This window comes from Oncorhynchus masou, chromosome 16 (assembly GCF_036934945.1).
Source record: "Oncorhynchus masou masou isolate Uvic2021 chromosome 16, UVic_Omas_1.1, whole genome shotgun sequence".
Classification (NCBI taxonomy): domain Eukaryota; kingdom Metazoa; phylum Chordata; class Actinopteri; order Salmoniformes; family Salmonidae; genus Oncorhynchus; species Oncorhynchus masou.
In genome coordinates this window covers 38,956,397-38,978,158 of record NC_088227.1, presented here as the reverse complement: position 1 = coordinate 38,978,158, position 21,762 = coordinate 38,956,397, and the positions used below count along the sequence as shown (strand labels likewise).

The following is a 21,762-nucleotide window of genomic DNA, read 5'->3' as shown; positions in this document are numbered from 1 at the left end:
ATGGTGAATGAGGTAGCATTACTTACTGTACTGTAGTCTATATGGAGAATGCAGTGGGTCTACCTACTGTACTGTAATCTATATGGTGAATGCAGTAGGTCTACCTACTCTACTGTAATCTATATGGTGAATGCAGTAGGTCTACCTACTCTACTGTAATCTATATGGTGAATGCAGTAGGTCTACCTACTCTACTGTAATCTATATGGTGAATGCAGTAGGTCTACCTACTGTTCTGTAATCTATATGGTGAATGCAGTAGGTCTACCTACTCTACTGTAATCTATATGGTGAAGGCAGTAGGTCTACCTACTCTACTGTAATCTATATGGTGAATGCAGTAGGTCTACCTACTCTACTGTAATCTATATGGTGAATGCAGTAGGTCTACCTACTGTTCTGTAATCTATATGGTGAATGCAGTAGGTCTACCTACTCTACTGTAATCTATATGGTGAATGCAGTAGGTCTACCTACTGTCCTGTAATCTATATGGTGAAGGCAGTAGGTCTACCTACTCTACTGTAATCTATATGGTGAATGCAGTTGGTCTACCTACTGTACTGTAATCTATATGGTGAATGCAGTAGGTCTACCTACTGTTCTGTAATATATATGGTGAATGCAGTAGGTCTACCTACAGTAATGTCATTTTAACTGGATGTTGAATGTATTAGGCCTACCTCATAGGTGGTCGCCAGGTCCTTGCCATTGGCTGTGAAGGAGAGAAAGCCTGTTGCCAGGTCAACGAGACAGCCAATCTCCAGGTCGATGTTAGACCGGGATGAGGAGTGGGAGGAGCCGACAACATCTCCAGCACACACCATGTAGCAGTTACTCCTCCGAACACTGGAATGGACAGACAGGGTGGGAGAGAGTGAATGAGTGAGTGAGTGAGTGAGTGAGTGAGTGAGTGAGTGGATGGTGTCAACTCTCCAGTTAAAAAGCTAGAACTTGCCTCTCGTGGACGCGTCCTCTTTCGTCTCCCAGGGTTACGGTAACCGTGCGTGTCTTGTTAAGGCTGAATTGTTTGCTATGATAATGGTAGTCAGGGGTTACCCAGCCAACCCACACCGATGCTGGGTCCTGGCCAGCAAACACCCTCACTGAGTGATAATACGTTGTAATGCTGCCATAATCATCGACCTTTGGAGGCTGACTGCAAAAGGAAAAGCACCACGTAAAATCAACGATATGTTATCAGGTCCCAGTTCACAATAAGTGTGTGTGTAAAATATGATTATATTGGCTGATAGATTGATATCAATGGCCTTCCAAATAGGAAATATGAAATCTCCAAAGCCTTGGTTGAAAGCAATATGTGTGTTTCTACATGAGTGTTTCTACACTGTTTCTGACCTGAGTTTCTGAGACTCGTCAGCATTGATGTGAGGGGCGTGGAGCTCTACAGGCATGCTCAGTCTGCAGTACAGCATGTCACTGTTGCTCTGCTGGGTCCCAAACGTCTTGTGGGTCACCTTCAGGCACGGAGGGTTGTCCACTGTCCCATCTATCCTCGTCACCTGGGGACAACAAAATCACATTCAGAGAGGAGGAGCAGTCACATTCAGAGAGGAGGAGCAGTCACAATCACATTCAGAGAGGAGGAGCAGTCACATTCAGAGAGGAGGAGCAGTCACAATCACATTCAGAGAGGAGGAGCAGTCACAGTCACATTCAGAGAGGAAGAGGAGTCACAATCAGAGAGGAGGAGCAGTCACATTCAGAGAGGAAGAGGAGTCACAATCAGAGAGGAAGATCAGTCACATTCAGAGAGGAAGAGCAGTCACATTCAGAGAGGAGGAGCAGTCACATTCAGAGAGGAAGAGGAGTCACAATCAGAGAGGAAGAGCAGTCACATTCAGAGAGGAAGAGCAGTCACAATCAGAGAGGAAGAGCAGTCACATTCAGAGAGGAAGAGCAGTCACAATCAGAGAGGAAGATCAGTCACATTCAGAGTGGAAGATCAGTCACATTCAGAGGAAGAGCAGTCACATTCAGAGAGGAAGAGCAGTCACATTCAGAGTGGAAGATCAGTCACATTCAGAGTGGAAGATCAGTCACATTCAGAGTGGAAGATCAGTCACATTCAGAGTGGAAGATCAGTCACATTCAGAGTGGAAGAGCAGTCACAATCACATTCAGAGGGGAGAAGCAGTCACATTCATATGGAGAAGAGAATGATTAACACTCAGAACCAGGTAGGGAACTTTATGTTTGTCACTTGCCAAACTGATTTGCTTCAAGATGTCAGGCTTTAGTGGAGATTGTTCAACATCAGGCCCCTGGGTAATCAGGCCACTAAATATTAAAACGGTACCTCGATGTGGTTGTGGTCCTTGGGGATGTTGACGAAGGTAGGCATGCGTTTGCTGAACCACATGGTGACCTCTCTGTTCATGTTGACAGCGAAGGGTTCAAAGCCCTCCTGCAGGCCACACGTGGTGTAATACTTAAAGCTGCTGGCGTCCTTCCCCAGGTTCATACGGCCAATCTCAGACTGGGCCAGACAACACACTGGGATGAAGCCTGGAGGAAATAGAGGTCTTAGGTTAGAGGTTTATCTGGGACTGGGCCAGACAACACACTGGGATGAAGCCTGGAGGAAATAGAGGTCTTAGGTTAGAGGTTCATCTCAGACTGGGCCAGACAACACACTGGGATGAAGCCTGGAGGAAATAGAGGTCTTAGGTTAGAGGTTCATCTCAGACTGGGCCAGACAACACACTGGGATGAAGCCTGGAGGAAATAGAGGTCATAGGTTAGAGGTTTATCTCAGACTGGGCCAGACAACACACTGGGATGAAGCCTGGAGGAAATAGAGGTCTTAGGTTAGAGGTTCATCTCAGACTGGGACAGACAACACACTGGGATGAAGCCTGGAGGAAATAGAGGTCTTAGGTTAGAGGTTCATCTCAGACTGGGCCAGACAACACACTGGGATGAAGCCTGGAGGAAATAGAGGTCTTAGGTTAGAGGTTCATCTCAGACTGGGACAGACAACACACTGGGATGAAGCCTGGAGGAAATAGAGGTCTTAGGTTAGAGGTTCATCTCAGACTGGGCCAGACAACACACTGGGATGAAGCCTGGAGGAAATAGAGGTCTTAGGTTAGAGGTTCATCTCAGACTGGGACAGACAACACACTGGGATGAAGCCTGGAGGAAATAGAGGTCTTAGGTTAGAGGTTCATCTCAGACTGGGCCAGACAACACACTGGGATGAAGCCTGGAGGAAATAGAGGTCTTAGGTTAGAGGTTCATCTCAGACTGGGACAGACAACACACTGGGATGAAGCCTGGAGGAAATAGAGGTCTTAGGTTAGAGGTTCATCTCAGACTGGGACAGACAACACACTGGGATGAAGCCTGGAGGAAATAGAGGTCTTAGGTTAGAGGTTTATCTCAGACTGGGCCAGACAACACACTGGGATGAAGCCTGGAGGAAATAGAGGTCTTAGGTTAGAGGTTCATCTCAGACTGGGACAGACAACACACTGGGATGAAGCCTGGAGGAATTAGAGGTCATAGGTTAGAGGTTTATCTGGGACTGGGCCAGACAACACACTGGGATGAAGCCTGGAGGAAATAGAGGTCTTAGGTTAGAGGTTCATCTCAGACTGGGACAGACAACACACTGGGATGAAGCCTGGAGGAAATAGAGGTCTTAGGTTAGAGGTTCATCTCAGACTGGGACAGACAACACACTGGGATGAAGCCTGGAGGAAATAGAGGTCTTAGGTTAGAGGTTCATCTCAGACTGGGACAGACAACACACTGGGATGAAGCCTGGAGGAAATAGAGGTCTTAGGTTAGAGGTTCATCTCAGACTGGGACAGACAACACACTGGGATGAAGCCTGGAGGAAATAGAGGTCTTAGGTTAGAGGTTCATCTCAGACTGGGACAGACAACACACTGGGATGAAGCCTGGAGGAAATAGAGGTCTTAGGTTAGAGGTTCATCTCAGACTGGGCCAGACAACACACTGGGATGAAGCCTGGAGGAAATAGAGGTCATAGGTTAGAGGTTTATCTGGGACTGGGCCAGACAACACACTGGGATGAAGCCTGGAGGAATTAGAGGTCATAGGTTAGAGGTTAATCTCAGACTGGGACAGACAACACACTGGGATGAAGTCTGGAGGAATTAGAGGTCATAGGTTAGAGGTTTATCTGGGACTGGGCCAGACAACACACTGGGATGAAGCCTTGGAATCATAGATGTCAGAGGTTAGAGGTTAACATATGTTTCTGGAAAGGAACTAATCTAATGCCTCAACCCAAAAGCAACTAACTTCGCAAAAATACCCATTAATTGGAAAGCATTCTGTTACACCACACTCCCTTGATTCTAGAATATTAGAGAAGGAACTTCATTTGGAACACAGCAATCGATATGATTTACATTAATTAACCGTGTGTTTCCTCCAACAGCAACATCAGAAGTGACTGATTTCCCCATTGCTTTGCATCGCCGTTTTCTAAGAAACGAGATTCAAAACTCGAGAGTACCTTTCTCGTAAGCACATTTTGAATACATGGATAAATAAACACATTTCACAATGCAGAGCCAATTTATGTGAAAACGGACAATAAAACAGTTTATTTTATATTGATGAATACATGAAGTTAGTTTAGGAAGGAAGAACCTCAATCTCCAATTTTCCTAGAGGAAAAATGAGACTACACAGTCTTCCAAGTTAAGACTAAGGAAGGAAAAATATAAACTCACCATCATCTGTCTGGAAGTCATCGGTCTGGAAGTCAACTAAGCAGAGCTCGGATCCCTTCTAAAGATAAACTCACCATCATCTGTCTCGAAGTCAACTAAGCAGAGCTCAGATCCCTTCTAAAGATAAACTCACCATCATCTGTCTCGAAGTCAACTAAGCAGAGCTCGGATCCCTTCTAAAGATAAACTCACCATCATCTGTCTCGAAGTCAACTAAGCAGAGCTCGGATCCCTTCTAAAGATAAACTCACCATCATCTGTCTGGAAGTCATCGGTCTCGAAGTCAACTAAGCAGAGCTCGGATCCCTTCTAAAGATAAACTCACCATCATCTGTCTGGAAGTCATCGGTCTGGAAGTCAACTAAGCAGAGCTCGGATCCCTTCTAAAGATAAACTCACCATCATCTGTCTCGAAGTCAACTAAGCAGAGCTCGGATCCCTTCTAAAGATAAACTCACCATCATCTGTCTGGAAGTCATCGGTCTCGAAGTCAACTAAGCAGAGCTCGGATCCCTTCTAAAGATAAACTCACCATCATCTGTCTGGAAGTCAACGAAGCAGAGCTCAGATCCCTTGTTAGTGATGAGTAGCTCTCCATTGAGGGTGAAGACCATAGACTTGTCCTCCATGTTGATCATGCAGCCCACCACGTCTCCCTTGTTCCATGACTGGCCGAAGAAACGTGCACCCATGTGCATTCGACGGCCCTGGGGAACAAACAACAACAACACGTATTACTAACAACAACACGTATTACAAACAACAACAACACGTATTACAAACAACAACAACACGTATTACAAACAACAACAACACGTATTACAAACAACAACAACACGTATTACAAACAACAACAACACGTATTACAAACAACAACACGTATTACAAACAACAACACATATTACTAACCCTAATGTAATATTCACCACTAAAACGTAAAGTTGATCAAGTGTACAAAAATTTGCCTTTATACATGGCATACCATTTTTGGGGGATTTAGCCTATTTGTTGTTGACTTGTTTGGCAACAATATAACATTGCTGAATGCAGAATCAGTTAGGCCAGGTCTATACGTACATGATGATAAACGTAAACACTCAGTCACAACAAAGTTACAGACGCCCTTCCTAACTCGGTTGCCGGAGAGAAAGGAAACCGCTCAGGGAATATTTTATTCTCTACAGGCTTCCTTCTTTTCACTCTGTCATTTAGCTTCGTTTTGGGGTTATCTACAATGTTGTTGATCTATCCTCAGTTTTCTCCACCAGTTTAATAACTGGTGAAATCCCTGAGTAGTTTCTTTCCTCTCCGGCAACTGAGTTAAGAAGAATGCCTAATTCTTTGTAGTGGATGGGTGTATTGATACACATTCCAAAGTGTAATTAATAACTTCACCATTCTCAAAGGGATATTCAATGTTTGCTTTTTTAAAATGTATTTCTACCGATCTACCAATAGGTGCCCTTTGTGAGGCTTTGGAAAAACTCCCAGGTCTTTGTGGTGGAATCTGTGTTTGAAATTCGCTGCTTGACTGAGGGACCTTACAGAAAATTGTATGCGTGGGGTACGAAGATTAGGTAGTCCTTAAAACATAATGTTAATATTATTGCCCACAGAGTGAGTCCATGCAATGTATTATGTGACTTGTTAAGCACATTGTCACTCACTGAACTTATTCAGGCTCCTTGCCATAACAAAGGAGTTGAATACTTATTGACTCAAGACATTTCAGCTTTTCATTTTGTATTCATTTGTAAACAAAATGTGAAAAGGTCAACGGGTTTGAATAGTTTCTGAAGGCCCTGTAGATCACGATAACCTTCAAACAGTATAAAAAGATAGGTTAACATAACATAAAAACAGATAAGATAAAAAACAGATAAGATAAAAAACAGATAAGATAAAAACAGATAAGATATATTATTCAAAGATACTAGGTGTTTTCTGTTTACCTTGTATCCATCGAAGATGTAGGCCTGGTCGTCCATGCCCAGGTCAAAGTCTGATCTACAGCCTGGTCTAGCCCAACCAACCCTCATGTCCCCTCCGGTCAGGGCCTCAAACTCAAAGTACCACTTCCCTGTCTTCACTGCATATGTCTGCTCTACGCGGAAGAACCGGACCGTCTCAATGCTCTGCCTCTCCACAATATGACAGGCTGGGGACACAAGGAAGAAGACATTCAACCAATGAAAATGCTAAAGAGGCCCTCCACCTTTAAGTGTATATATGGGCCTAGCTCGAGAGATATCTTACAACTGTGGCAGAACATTGAATCTGGCTCGAAGGACCATATCTATTGCAGTCAATTGAAGATTGACTGCAATAGCATCCACATAAATTACTGGGAAAAGGGGAAGGACACATTCAAGTGGGCAGTGATAAGGATTGAAAATGGACATTGGTTGTGTAAAAAAGACCTGTACCGGTTTGCTTGCCCATGGCTTAGTTGCAGGATGGTACATGTGTTTGACAAGATAACTTACTACCATACATTATATTGCTGCTACAGTCCTCTACTCACGTTCCTGGTCTGGGGGGTCGATGTTGTAGCCATATCCCACCAGGGTCCTGATGGCCTCTCTCAGACTGTCTCTGTTAGACTTCTTGGTTCTCTCGTCGAGTAAAGCGTACGGCACCAGACGAGGGTTTCGCCTGCTCTTCACGTCCTACAGAGAAATAACGACAACAACAAAAAAAATCAGCTCTGTCAGGGTTCTCTTGTTAAATGATGTTATATACCATCAACAACGGTAGGTCACATGACAATCTAAATGCATAAAATGTATGCTATCAGAGCTCGTCCGTTGATCTTATGCCTGACATACACCATTCATTCACTGGTCATGAGTTACCATGTATTTGCATTGAATTACAGTTACAAACTGTGATGATAGAGAGCTGGGCCAAAACATGTACCTGCTGAATGCCGTAGGTCCATCCTTGTTTGATCCTGTCCTTGGCCCAAACGTTGTGAGCGTTCTCCGCCAGTTTATCTACCAGAACCTCATGACCAGCCGTCAGTTTCTCCTCAGAAAGATCCAGCGGCGTTGGCTTGTACCCGTTAGACATAACATAGCTGCACATATACACAGGATATAGCTGTTAGACATCACATAGCTACACATATACACAGGATATAGCCATTAGACATCACATAGCTACACATATACACAGGATATAGCCATTAGACATCACATAGCTACACATATACACAGGATATAGCTGTTAGACATCACATAGCTACACATATACACAGGATATAGCTGTTAGACATCACATAGCTACACATATACACAGGATATAGCTGTTAGACATCACATAGCTACACATATACACAGGATATAGCCATTAGACATCACATAGCTACACATATACACAGGATATAGCCATTAGACATCACATAGCTACACATATACACAGGATATAGCCATTAGACATCACATAGCTACACATATACACAGGATATAGCTGTTAGACATAACATAGCTACACATATACACAGGATATAGCTGTTAGACATCACATAGCTACACATATACACAGGATATAGCTGTTAGACATCACATAGCTACACATACACAGGATATAGCTGTTAGACATCAAATAGCTACACATATACACAGAATATAGCTGTTAGACATCATACAGCTACACATATACACAGGATATAGCTGTTAGACATCATACAGCTACATAAATACACAGCCATTCGACATCACACAGCTACACATATACACAGGATATAATAGGTTAACACAGTAGAAAGAAGCTTTGAAGGAAAGTCTTCTGAGCCAGGCCTCAAATGTAGAGTTGTATAAGTGTCTCCAAGCCCAAGACAGTGTTCCTCTGATTTCCTAATGTCGCTCGTATCACATTGTTTTGTTGACTGGTCATCTCAGAAATAATGACTTACACTGGGTACATTTCTCCCCTAGAAACGACTGTGGGGTTGTATTACTGTAACTCATAATCAATCAATTAATCAATACTAGTAAAAACCACATGACTTACTCTTTGGGCAGTTTGACTTTCTTCAGATCGTCCTCAGCGTTAACGTTGGTCTGTGTCACATGACATCCCAATGCCAACAGTGTCCTGAGATACACAGAGAGCGACAGGGAACAGGAGTTACCGCTTTCAATGCATTACCCACACCCTCCTCTTCTTTTCTCTATACATATTTTTTTTTAGGGTCCACAGACACCACCATGAGGTGGAAGGGCTCGTACCCTGACAGACAGACTTACACTCAGGCCAGGTGACAGCACAGCACCTGCACTCACCTGGCACTATTCTGCACCATTTATATTCCACATTACTGTTTCATGAGATCATCACCAGTAACATTTTTTAATGTATTTGTTTTGTATTGATTGTATAACATTTCATATTTTTTAAGGGGTAGATCAACTTTCATATTGCAGATAGATTGTAGCTTCGATCACTGTAATCGTCTGCATCATTTCCAAACCCCCAATATATCAAAACCTTACAAAAGGTCAAAAACCTTACAAAGCCTGGAGGTGTGTTGGGCCATTGTCCTGTTGACAAACAAATGATAGTCCCACTAAGAGTAAACCAGATGGGATGGCATATCGCTGCCAAATCCTGTGGTAGCCATGCTGGTTAAGTATGACTTGAATTCTAAATAAATCACAGTGTCACAAGCAAAGCACCCCCCACCATCACACCTCCTCCTCCATGCTTCACAGAGGGAACCACACATGTGGAGATGATCTGTTCACCTACTCTGCCTCTCACAAAGACACAGTGGTTGGAAACAAAAATCTCAAATTTGGACTCATCAGACCAAAGGACAGATTTCCACTGGTCTAATGTCCATTGCTCGTGTTTCTCGGCACAAGCAAGTCTCTTCTTATTATTGGTGTCCTTTAGTAGTGGTTTCTTTGCAGAAATTCAACCTTGAAGGACTGATTCACACAGTCTTCTCTGAACAGATGATGTTGAGATGTGTCTGTTACTTTTTGGGGCATTTTTGGGGCTGCAATATCTGAGGTGCAGTTAACTCTAATTAACTGATCCTCTGCAGCAGAGGTAACTCTGGGTCTTCCTTTCCTGTGGCGGTCCTCATGAGAGCCAGTTTCATCATAGCGATTGATGGTTTTTACATGAGTTATCTTGTTGTTATTATAAGGACACAGGATGTTTTACATGAGTTATCTTGTTGTTATTATAAGGACACAGTGTTTTACATTAGTTATCTTGTTGTTATTATAAGGACACAGCGTGTTTTACATGAGTTATCTTGTTGTTATTATAAGGACACAGCGTGTTTTACATGAGTTATCTTGTTGTTATTAGTCCCACCCTTCAGCTCCATTCAACCCCTCCCATCTTTCTCTTAACACCATCCGTATTGGATTTCTATTTGCCATGTATTTTTCAACTGTGCTGTGATGCTTCACAAACGTTCTGAACCTTTCTATTCTCATAATTTCTACAGATTATAAATTAAAGATAAACATTTTTTTGTTTGTTGCTAAAAAAGTATCATTATGTTATTGATTGATTGACTATGACTTTTCAGATCACCCAGCAGTGCTATCTGCACCGTTAGCTCCAGGTAAATGTTAGCATGTTGATTGTAATGCATTTGATGTGATCCAATAAAAACAATTGTTGACTATAAAGGCACCAGTGGCTTTACTGTTACTCGTGTGTGAGTGCTGCAGCTACTTCTTCCAGTAAATACTGATTCTGTCACGACTTCTGCCGAAGTCGTTGCCTCTCCTTGTTCGGCCGGTGCTCGGCGTTCGACGTCACCGGTCTTCTAGCCATCATTGATCCTTTTTTCATTTTCCATTGGTTTTGTCTTGTCTTCCCACACACCTGTTTTCAATCCCATTCATTACCTGTTGTGTATTTAACCCTCTGTTTCCCCTCATGTCTTTGTCAGAGATTGTTTATTGTCAGTGTAGTGTTTTGTTGTATAGGTGCGCGACGGGTCTTCGTACCCATATTTGTTTATATTCATTTTTCTATTTAGTGTTATGGAGCATGTTACTTGGACATAATTAAAAGACTCCATTTTACACTCCGTTTGACTCTCCTGCGCCTGACTTCCCTGCCACCTATACACATATATCTGACAGATTCACATGAACTGAACTGCATCTGCGGGAGACACTTACCTCCCTCACTAGCTTTAAGCACCAGCTGTCAAAGCAGCTCACAGATCAATGAACCTGCACATTCTACCATTCCAGTGTTTAAATGCTATATTGTAATTACTTCTCCACCACGGCCTATTTATTGCCTTCACCTCCCTCATCCTACCTCATTTGCACATTTGCTGTATATCGATTTTTTCTACTGATTTATTGGTTATATGTTTGTTTATTCCATGTGTAACTGTGTGTTGTTGTATGTGTCGAACTGCTTTGCTTTATCTTGGCCAGGTCGCAATTGCAAATGAGAACTTGTTCTCAACTAGCCTTCCTGGTTAAATACAGGTGAAATAAAAACAATAACAAAATCTGAGCTGTATGAGAATGATACTAAAGAAACTCGCTGCATCTAATGACCAAGGTCTCCTGAGTGAAACCATTGATACATTTTTTTGAAATTCTCCTTTAGTTAACCAGGAAGGCTAGTTAAGAACAAGTTCTCATTTGCAACTGCAACCTGGCCAAGATAAAGCAATGCAGTTCGACACATACAACAACATATAGTTACACATGGAAAAAGAACCAGAGCCTAGTATTCCACCTAAACAGGGAGTCATCATCTCCCCCTTGACAGCGTCATCACACAAGCATTCCTTATAAAGACATTTCCTGGTACGAAATGTATGAAACTTCCTCTTAGTCAAACACGTCTATCAATCAAAGATGTGTGTGTGTGGAAGATGTAGGTACTGGAATGGTAGTTTGGTTGTCATCAGTGGCTTCTCTTTTCCCTGTAATTGGATGGAATGAGTCATGTGATACAGTATGCATATGTGTTTAGGATATTAGCCCAGCTACTCACTTTAGTGTTTCGCTAGACATCTGCAGGTTATAGTTCTTCTCAGTTTCAGGCAGCTTGGTGAAATCCACCAGACAGGGGTGCTGCCTCTTGTTGTCATCTCGAATCTGAGGGAGAGAGGAGAGGTCATTTAGCACGGTCACGTCTGGACGCACAAACTGATATCACTCTCTGTCGGCAACTATTGACCAAAAACTTCCAACGATGCATTTCATAACAACTAGAAGAAACTAGTAGAAACCTAAATCACAGAAGCACTACAGTATATATTCATCAAATATGCTAATGACAATAGGCTGCACAGGCTCGGCACAGAACGAGAGTCCTTACTAAGAAATGTAGTCAGCTCTCTGTGTTTACTGATTCTGAGCAACACATTTTTGTACTGCTGCTTATATGTATTTCTCGAGGTTAACTCGAACAGCTGTCTGTAGAGTAATTGAGCAAGAGAATATGTTACATTTAGTGGGGCCACTCAGACCTGGGTTCAAATACTATTTGAAATTATTTCAAATACTCTCTATGTGCTTGATTGAACTTGAATGGAACCAATAGAAAAGTCTCAAAAGTGCAGACCCCGCCCACCTGGAACTCAAGGCAGGCTAAAGCAAAAGCTCGATGTTTGAAATATTTCTAATAGTATTTGAACCCATGTATGTGGAGTTCACAGAGCGAAGGTAGCAACTTCACTGTATGACTGTCTAACCAAGGTGAGTGTTCTCAGATTCAGAATTACACCTTGCCAAAGTGTGTGTGTGTTTGACTTCAGTTGACGATAAAGGATGGTAGGAGGTTACAGAGGAGATCATTCCAACAGAAAGGGCATGTACTCTAGTCTGAGATGATAAATGTACCAAACTAGTCTGAGATGATAAATGTACCAAACTAGTCTGAGATGATAAATGTACCAAACTAGTCAGATGATAAATGTACCAAACTAGTCTGAGATGATAAATGTACCAAACTAGTCTGATATGGTAAATGTACCAAAGTACTCAAAGTGCATCATCAAGTTTATTATGCCACTTGTCCCCAACAAGGTTTGAGTCTAAAATAGCACCGTATTGCCTACATATTACACTACCCTTGTCTAGGGCCCTGGTCAAAAGTAGTGCACTAAATCGGGAATAGGGTACCACTTGTCCCCAACGGGATCTTGTCCTCTCTCCTTCCGGATGTTGGGAGTTGGGAACTGGTCAAAACTATTGTACTATATAGGGTTTAGGGTGCACTTTGGGAACTAACAAATGTCACTTTCAAGCTAACGAGGGCTCGTTAAATAAAGATTAACAAGGCGAATAGCTGTTTCTTAAATATTGTTGTAAATTAATGAGAAGGTCTGAGCCCCTTGACTAAATTGTGTCCTTAATAAATGAGAAGATCAGAGCCCCTTGAGTAATGAGGCTCCTTATAGTCACAGCATCATTCATTTGGGCTGTCGTGCTCTTGGAAGGCTTGATCTCTGTCTCTCTCTGTCCCTCTCTCCCTGTCTCTCTCTCCCTGTCTCTCTCTCTCTGTCTCTCTCTCTCTGTCTCTCTCTCTCTGTCTCTCTCTCTCTCTCTCTCTCTCTCTCTCTCTCTCTTTCATTAAATTTGTCAAACAGCTGTGGTTGGTGGTTGTGTTCTCCTGGCCTCAGAGGAAATTATTCTGTGATAACCACTCCTGTATAAAGAGCTGTGTTGTATGTGCTCAGCATTCTAACAACCCCTCTTACTGCTGCAGTTAGGGAGGGAGGGAGGGAGGGACCTACCTTGCCATAGGACCAGCCCAATTCAATCTTGTTCATGCCCCAAAGTTCATGGATGTTCTCTGCTAGTCTGTCACGCACGTTGTCCAAGTGAGGAGGTTGAACAATCTGGAGAGACAGAGAGAGAGAGAGAGAGAGAGAGAGAGAGAGAGAGAGAGAGAGAGAGAGAGAGAGAGAGAGAGAGAAAGAGAGAGAGAGAGCACGAGAGATAAGCTGATAAGCTGATTTCGTGTTGGGAAGTAAGATGAAGTCTTGCTAAAATTTTGCATTTTTAAAAAGTATATAAAAATGATTGATTGGTTGCTTGCTTGTTTGCTTGATCAATTGAGTGATTCATTGATCAATCAGTCAGCTAACTGGCTGACTGACGGACAGGCTGTTTACAGATGTCCAGTTGTATATCACCTGGCTGGTGTCTACAGGTGTGGGGATGAATGAGGCCTGGGAGAGGAACTGTGTTGTCCCCAGTAGGTCCCTGACCCCTCCATGGTCTCTCTTGTACTCCTTCACAGCCTCCACCCTCATCTTCTCCTTGGGGAGCAGGGCCTCGTAACACGGGGAGTAACCTGCCGGGGGCAGGAACTTAAAGTCTCCATGACGACCACCCAGCAGGAAACGCACCCTGAGGAGGGGCAGAGACCAGGAAGTTAGAGATAAAAGCCATTACTCACCAAAATGGCATTGTGTAATATTCATATACCCAAGGCTAATCTATAGAAACTACAGAAATATAGAACTACAGAACTACAGAACTAGAGAACTAAAGAACTACAGAACTAGAGAATTAGAGAACTACAGAACTAGAGAACTACATATCTATAGTTCTATAGTTATGTAGTTCTATAGTTATCTAGTTCTATAGTTATATAGTTATATAAATCTATAGTTCTCTAGTTCTATAGCTGTATAGATAACTATAGAACTAAAGAAGTAGAGAACAGTAGAACTAGAGAACTAGAGAACTATAGAACTAGAGAACTTTAGAACGAGATAACTATAGAATTCTAGAGCTATGGAACAATAGAACTAGGGAACTACAGAACTATAGCGCTATAGAGCTATAGAACTGTAGAACTACAGAACTATATAATTATAGAGCTATAGAACTAGAGAACTAGAGAAATATAGAACTATAGAATAATAGACCCCGAGAACTATAGACCTAGAGAACTATAGAGCTATAGAACTATAGAACGAGAGAACTAGAGACCCAGAGACCTAGAAAACTATAGACCTAGAGAACTATGGAACTGGAGAACTACAGAACAGTAGAACTACAGAACTACAAACAAGAGAACTAGCGAGCTATAGAGCTATAGAAATAGAGAACTATAAAACGAATATAGAACTAGAGAAATATAGAACTAGAGAAATATAGAATTATAGAACTAGAGAAATATAGAACTAGAGAACTGTAGATATAGATAATTATACAACTATAGAACTCGAGAACTATAGAACTAGAGAGCTATAGAACTAGATAACAATATAACTATAGAGCTACAGAACATCTTGATTTTCCCATTTCTGGGCCATTTTCTTATTAAACTAAACTATGTGTGCGTCTCATGCTGTCCCAGCAACATGCAATCCCCACTCTCCAGCCTCCTCATCACAGTTCCTAATTATCCTCTCCTGACCCTTCACAAATTAATACCGTAACCTAGCTGGACCTTTACTTAACCCCTGCAGAGAAGCTTTGAGTGTGTGTTCATGTGCGTGTCTGTGTCTGCGACTGTGTGTGTGTGTGTGTGTGTGTGTGTGTGTGTGTGTGTGTGTGTGTGTGTGTGTGTGTGTGTGTGTGTGTGTGTGTGTGTGTGTGTGTGTGTGTGTGTGTGAGTGTGCTGGCCCCTTACTTGACCCCCGCAGAGAAGCTGACCACAGGGAAGAAGAATCCGTCGGTGTTGAAGTCTTCAAACATGCCCTGTACTGGCTGGCCGTTGATCCTGAAGGACATGGAAGGAGCGCCCAGGTCCAGACAACAGCTCACCACGTCATCACTGCTCAACAAGTGCTGGTTGATCGAGGCTACCGCCCGGGAGATACGGCCTGGGAGGAGAAGACGGAACAGTGGAGGGGAGGAGAGGGTGAGGAGAGAAGGGGAGAAGAGAGGAGGGGAGAAGAGAGGAGGGGAAAAGAGAGGAGAGGAGAGGAGAAAAGAAGAGAAGTAATGCCTTCAAAGTCATGGAGGGCAGACTCAGTCTGGGGCCTCTTCAGAGGGGGAGCAGGGGCAGTGTAAGTTGTAGAATGTATATAAACCAATAATATATACAAACCCTCTGTTGCTGAAGCTATTTATTGGCCATTGAGAAGCTTTGAAGTCCCCGGTCGGCCATATTGGTACTCCCAAGAAGGAGCAGTCCTCCAGGAATGAATTCTACAGTATTTCAATTAAATGTTTCCAGGACAAAATTGCATATATTTAAGTATTTTGTTGTTGTAGAGGGGATAGTAACATTAGGGGGACATTAGTCATCTCTATACTTCAGGGAATTCTTTAAATATAATGAAAAAATATATATATGTGCATGTTTAGCTCACATAATATAATTTAAAAGTATGCATTAAAGTGTCTATAGTGCACTGAACAAAACTATAAACACAACATGTAAAGTGTTGGTCCCATGTTTCATGAGCTGAAATAAAAGATCCCAGAAATGTTCCATACGCACAAAAAGCTTATTTCTCTCAAATCTGGGAACACATTTGTTTACGTCCCTGTTAGTGAGCATTTCTCCTTTGCCAAGATAATCCATCCACCTGACAGGTGTGGTATATCAAGAAGCTGATTAAACAGCATGATCATTACACAGGTGCATTTTGTGCTGGGGATAAGAAAAGGTCACTCTAAACTGTGCAGTTTTGTCACAACACAATCCCACAGATGTCTCCAGTTTTGAGGGAGCGTGCAATTGGCATGCTGACTTCAGGAATGTCCATCAGAACTGTTGCCAGAGAATTGAATGTTAATTTCTCTGCCATAAGCTGCCTCCAACATTGTTTTAGAGAATTTGGCAGTAAGTCCAACCGGCCTCACAACCACAGACCACGTGTAACCACGCCAACCCAGGACCTCCACATCTGGCTTCTTCACCCGCGGGATCGTTTGAGACCAGCCACCCCGACAGCTGTTAAAACTGAGGAGTATTTCTGTCTGTACAAAAGCTCTTTTGTGGAGAAAAACTCATTCTGATTGGCTGGGCATGGCTCCCTAGTGGGTGGGCCTGGCTCCCAAGTGGGTGGGCCTATGCCCTCCCAGACCCACCAATCACTGCGCCCCTGCCCAGTCATGTGAAATCCATAGATTAGGGCCTAATTCATTTATTTCAATTGATTGATTTCCTTATATGAACTTTAACTCAGTAAAATCATTGAAATTGTTGCATGTTGCGTTTATATTTTTATTCAGTATAAAATAAATAACTGTAGACATTAGTAAATGCATTTCTATAGTTTCTAAAATATTTTTTACAAGGCGGAGGCGGATGAGGGATGATTGGTTGATGGGGGGCAGGGTGGCGGAAGAGGGATGATTGGTTGACGGGGGGCAGGGAGGCGGATGAGGGATGATTGGTTGATGGGGGGCAGGGTGGCAGATGAGGGATGATTGGTTGACGGATGAGGGATGATTGGTTGACGGTGAGATTATATTGTACTAATATATTTTTTCTTTGCTGTTGACCACAAAATGATGACCTCAGGATTTCCCTGCCAAACTCCCAAAATAGCTGCGGAATCTCACATCATGAGGGCAGTCAACGTCTGCAGTTATATAAGCTACACCTTGTTATACTGTCTCTCTGCCCTTGACATTCAAATCCAAACCGAAAACACACATTTCAGGACTTAACTCACAAAATACATTATACGGCAGAGAAGGAACTGTCAGGGTCACATCAGGACAGGTAGAACCTCAAAGAGCTTCCCTGACCACAGGTAGAATCATGTAGAACCTCAGAGAGCTTACCTGACCACAGGTAGAGTCATGTAGAACCTCAGACAGCTTACCTGACCACAGGTAGAGTCAGGTAGAACCTCAGACAGCTTACCTGACCACAGGTAGAGTCATGTAGAACCTCAGACAGCTTACCTGACTACAGGTAGAGTCATGTAGAACCTCAAAGAGCATACCTGACCACAGGTAGAGTCATGTAGAACCTCAGACAGCTTACCTGACCACAGGTAGAGTCATGTAGAACCTCAGAGAGCTTACCTGACCACAGGTAGAGTCATGTAGAACCTCAGAGAGCTTACCTGACCACAGGTAGAGTCATGTAGAACCTCAGACAGCTTACCTGACCACAGGTAGAGTCATGTAGAACCTCAGACAGCTTACCTGACCACAGGTAGAGTCATGTAGAACCTCAGAGAGCTTACCTGACCACAGGTAGAGTCATGTAGAACCTCAGAGAGCTTACCTGACCACAGGTAGAGTCATGTAGAACCTCAGAGAGCTTACCTGACCACAGGTAGAGTCATGTAGAACCTCAGAGAGCTTACCTGACCACAGGTAGAGTCATGTAGAACCTCAGACAGCTTACCTGACCACAGGTAGAGTCATGTAGAACCTCAGACAGCTTACCTGACCACAGGTAGAGTCATGTAGAACCTCAGAGAGCATACCTGACCACAGGTAGAGTCATGTAGAACCTCAGACAGCTTACCTGACCACAGGTGGAGTCCGTCAAAGCTGTATGAGTAAAGGTCGTCACCCACTCCGTTGCCCCCCCATCCCTCTCCACCCCCCGGGTAGGGGGCATAACCCTTAGTGGAGGCCCAGCCCACACGCAGGTGGGATGGCTCACTGGTCACATAGTGGTCCACCTGAGAGAGAGAGAAAGAGAGAGAGAGAGAGAGAGAGAGAGAGACAGAGAGAGAGAGAGACAGAAAGAGATAGAGACAGAGAGAGAGAGGGGGAGAGAAAGAGAGAGAGAGAGAGAGAGAGAGAGAGAGAGAGAGACAGAGAGAGAGACAGAGAGAGAGAGACAGAGAGAGATAGAGAGAGACAGAGAGAGAGAGCGAGAGAGACAGAGAGACAGAGAGAGAGACAGAGAGAGAGACAGAGAGAGAGAGACAGAGAGAGAGAGAGACAGAGAGAGAGAGAGACAGAGACACAGAGAGAGAGAGACAGAGAGAGAGAGACAGAGAGAGAGAGAGACAGAGAGAGAGAGAGAGAGAGAGAGAGACAGACAGACAGAGAGAGAGACAGACAGAGAGAGAGACAAACAGAGAGAGAGAAAAGGCATTATACGTGTGGTAGCAAAGAGCTGAATTGCAAGTACAACTTACATTTTAAATATACAAATTGTCAATAATGTTCCTAAAGAATAAACAAAACTCATAAGCAATGAAATTGATGAAAGTGAGAAAAGCCAATGTCCACCTGGTCGATCATCAGCTCAAAGTACCACTTCTTATACTGGGCTGAACCCTCCGCCACCCCTAGGAAGATGTTGGGCCTCATACTGGGTCCAGATGAAGACAGAGAGATGAGAAAACAGTCAGAGATTGTGGCTTTAAGCAACGTGTGCTGCAGTACACAAAGACAGACACATAAATGATTATACATTGGTCATATGTCTATTCCATGTTCTTTTACATTGTAGTCATAAAAGCTGTGTTGAGTTTATACTGAATCAGTTAACAAGACATGTGCAGTAGTACATCAAGAGTGAATGTTTGTTTTTATGTAATTACCCAGACAGTAACAACTTGCTAATTGCCTGCTGTTTCGGGAGCACATTCATTTATGAATGTTGTTTATTACCCCAATGAGTCCCACCATCGCGCCTGCATGATTTAGGCTACAAACTGTGTTTGAACTTCAGCCTTCTGGGCTATACCGTCAATAACATTCATGAATTCCACTGTTTATGTAAAATTGCTATGTGTTCTACTTGTAGCCCTGGTTGTGTGTCGTCCCCCCCCCCCACCCCCCCAAAAGTCAAATAAATGAAAAGCCTGCTGGGGCCTCGGGACTGATAGGGTTAACAAGGATATGTTGCAGAGAACACCATATAATTACAATGATTACACCATAGAATTAGACTGAAGACACCATAGAATGACAATGATTACACCATAGAATTAGACTGATTACACCATAGAATGACAATGATTACACCATAGAATTAGACTGATTACACCATAGAATTAGACTGAAGACACCATAGAATGACAATGATTACACCATAGAATGACAATGATTACACCATAGAATTAGACTGATTACACCATAGAATTAGACTGAAGACACCATAGAATGACAATGATTACACCATAGAATTAGACTGAAGACACCATAGAATGACAATGATTACACCATATAATTAGACTGATTACACCATAGAATGACAATGATTACACCATAGAATTAGACTGATTACACCATAGAATTAGACTGATTACACCATAGAATGACAATGATTACACCATAGAATGACAATGATTACACCATAGAATTAGACTGATTACACCATAGAATTAGACTGAATACACCATAGAATGACAATGATTACACCATAGAATTAGACTGATTACACCATAGAATGACAATGATTACACCATAGAATGACAATGATTACACCATAGAATTAGAATGGTATTAGTTCTAATTTTATGGCGCATGGTTACAGTGGGGCACTTCCTACTTCCTGTTACCTCTGAACGTCATTGACCAATCGTGTCTGGAGGAGCAGGTCTCTCTTCGGAAGCAGGTGATCACAGATGAGGTTCTGATTGGCTCTCACTGCCACCCCGTTACACACACACAGAGAGCACAGGACGTCCAGGATCTAGGGAAGGAGGGAGGGAGAGCGACAGGGAAAGAGAAAGAAAGAGAGATGGAAAGAGAGAGGGAAAGAGAGATGGGGAAATAAAAAATAAGGATTGAGGGAGATCGAGAGACAGCGAACAAGAGAGACGTATAAGAAATAATTATACTATTCTCATTCCTTCCAAGTTTTCATTTTGGCAGCTGTTTTAGAGTCATTTTTTTGTTTTAGTCTTTTGTCTAAAATAGCTTTAATTATTAGTCACATTTTAGTATTTGAATCCTTCTTAGTTTTAGTTATTATCAGTCGACTAAAAGTCTGGACAATTTTTGTCTAGTTTTTGTCACAGTCAACTTATTCCTATTTTAGTCAATGCTTTTTCCATTAAATAATTAATATTGATGCTACCTCTAAATTTCATCATGTGCCTCAGTTTGTATGATGGCAATCCCCCCAAAAAACATTTCCACTGCATTTCAGCCCTGCCACAAAAGGACCAGCTGACATCATGTCGGGGATTTTCTCATTAATACAGGTGTGAGTGTTGACGAGGACAAGGCAGGAGATCACTCTGTCATGCTGATTGAGTTCGAATAACAGACTGGAAGCTGGGGGTGGTGCATGGAATCATTGTTCTCCCTCTGCCAACCATGGTTACCTGCAAGGAAACATGTGCCATCACCATTGCTTGGCACAAAAAGGGCTTCGCTGGCAAGGATATTGCTGCCAGTAAGATTGCACTTAAATCAACAATTTATCGGATCATCAAGAACTTCAAGGAGAGCGGTTCAATTGTTGTGAAGAAAGCTTCAGAGCGCCAGGACCGTCTCCTAAAGTTTATTCAGCTGCGGGATCGGGGCACCACCAGTACAGAGCTTGCTCAGGAAAGGCAGCAGGCAGGTGTGAGTGCATCTGCACGCACAGTGAGGCAAAGACTTTTGGAGGATGGCCTGGTGTCAAGAAGGGCAGCAAAGAAGCCCCTTCTCTCCAGGAAAAACATCAGGGACAGACTGATATTCTGCAGAAGGTACAGGGATTGGACTGCTGAGGACTGGGGTAAAGTCATATTCTCTGATGAATCCCCTTTTCGATTGTTTGGGGCATCCGGAAAAAAGCTTGTCCGAAGAAGACAAGGTGAGCGCAACCATCAGTCCTGTGTCATGCCAACAGTAAAGCATCCTGAGACATTCATAAGGGTGTGGGCTCACTCAAAATGTTGTCTAAGAACACAGCCGTGAATAAAGAATGGTACCAACATATCATCTGAGAGCAACTTTTCCCAACCATCCAGGAACAGTTTGGTGACGAACAATGCCTTTTCCAGCATTATGGAGCATCTTGCCGTAAGGCAAAAGTGATAACTAAGTGGCTCGGGGAACAAAACATCGATATTTTGGGTCCCTGGCCAGGAAACTCCCCAGACCTTAATCCCATTGAGAACTTGGGGTCAATCCTCAAGAGGCGGGTGAACAAACAAAAACCCACAAATTCTAACAAACTCCAAGCATTGATTATGCAA

General features: G+C 42.9%; 1 protein-coding gene across 1 annotated transcript in view; it reads right to left on the bottom strand.

The window, feature by feature from the left end:
- LOC135557935 (ryanodine receptor 3-like) overlaps positions 1–21,762 on the bottom strand; it is a 259,087-nt gene that overhangs the window by 139,229 nt on the left and 98,096 nt on the right. The window contains exons 19-34 of the mRNA XM_064991658.1: positions 20,131–20,264; positions 18,854–18,935; positions 18,135–18,294; positions 15,327–15,519; positions 13,876–14,092; positions 13,474–13,578; positions 11,727–11,830; positions 8,748–8,831; positions 7,653–7,812; positions 7,258–7,402; positions 6,686–6,891; positions 5,266–5,440; positions 2,321–2,529; positions 1,360–1,523; positions 959–1,159; positions 684–849 (exon numbers count right to left, since the gene is read on the bottom strand). Of these exons, the coding sequence (XP_064847730.1) occupies positions 684–849; positions 959–1,159; positions 1,360–1,523; positions 2,321–2,529; positions 5,266–5,440; positions 6,686–6,891; positions 7,258–7,402; positions 7,653–7,812; positions 8,748–8,831; positions 11,727–11,830; positions 13,474–13,578; positions 13,876–14,092; positions 15,327–15,519; positions 18,135–18,294; positions 18,854–18,935; positions 20,131–20,264 (2,505 nt within the window). The remainder of the gene's footprint in view (positions 1–683; positions 850–958; positions 1,160–1,359; positions 1,524–2,320; positions 2,530–5,265; positions 5,441–6,685; positions 6,892–7,257; positions 7,403–7,652; positions 7,813–8,747; positions 8,832–11,726; positions 11,831–13,473; positions 13,579–13,875; positions 14,093–15,326; positions 15,520–18,134; positions 18,295–18,853; positions 18,936–20,130; positions 20,265–21,762) is intronic.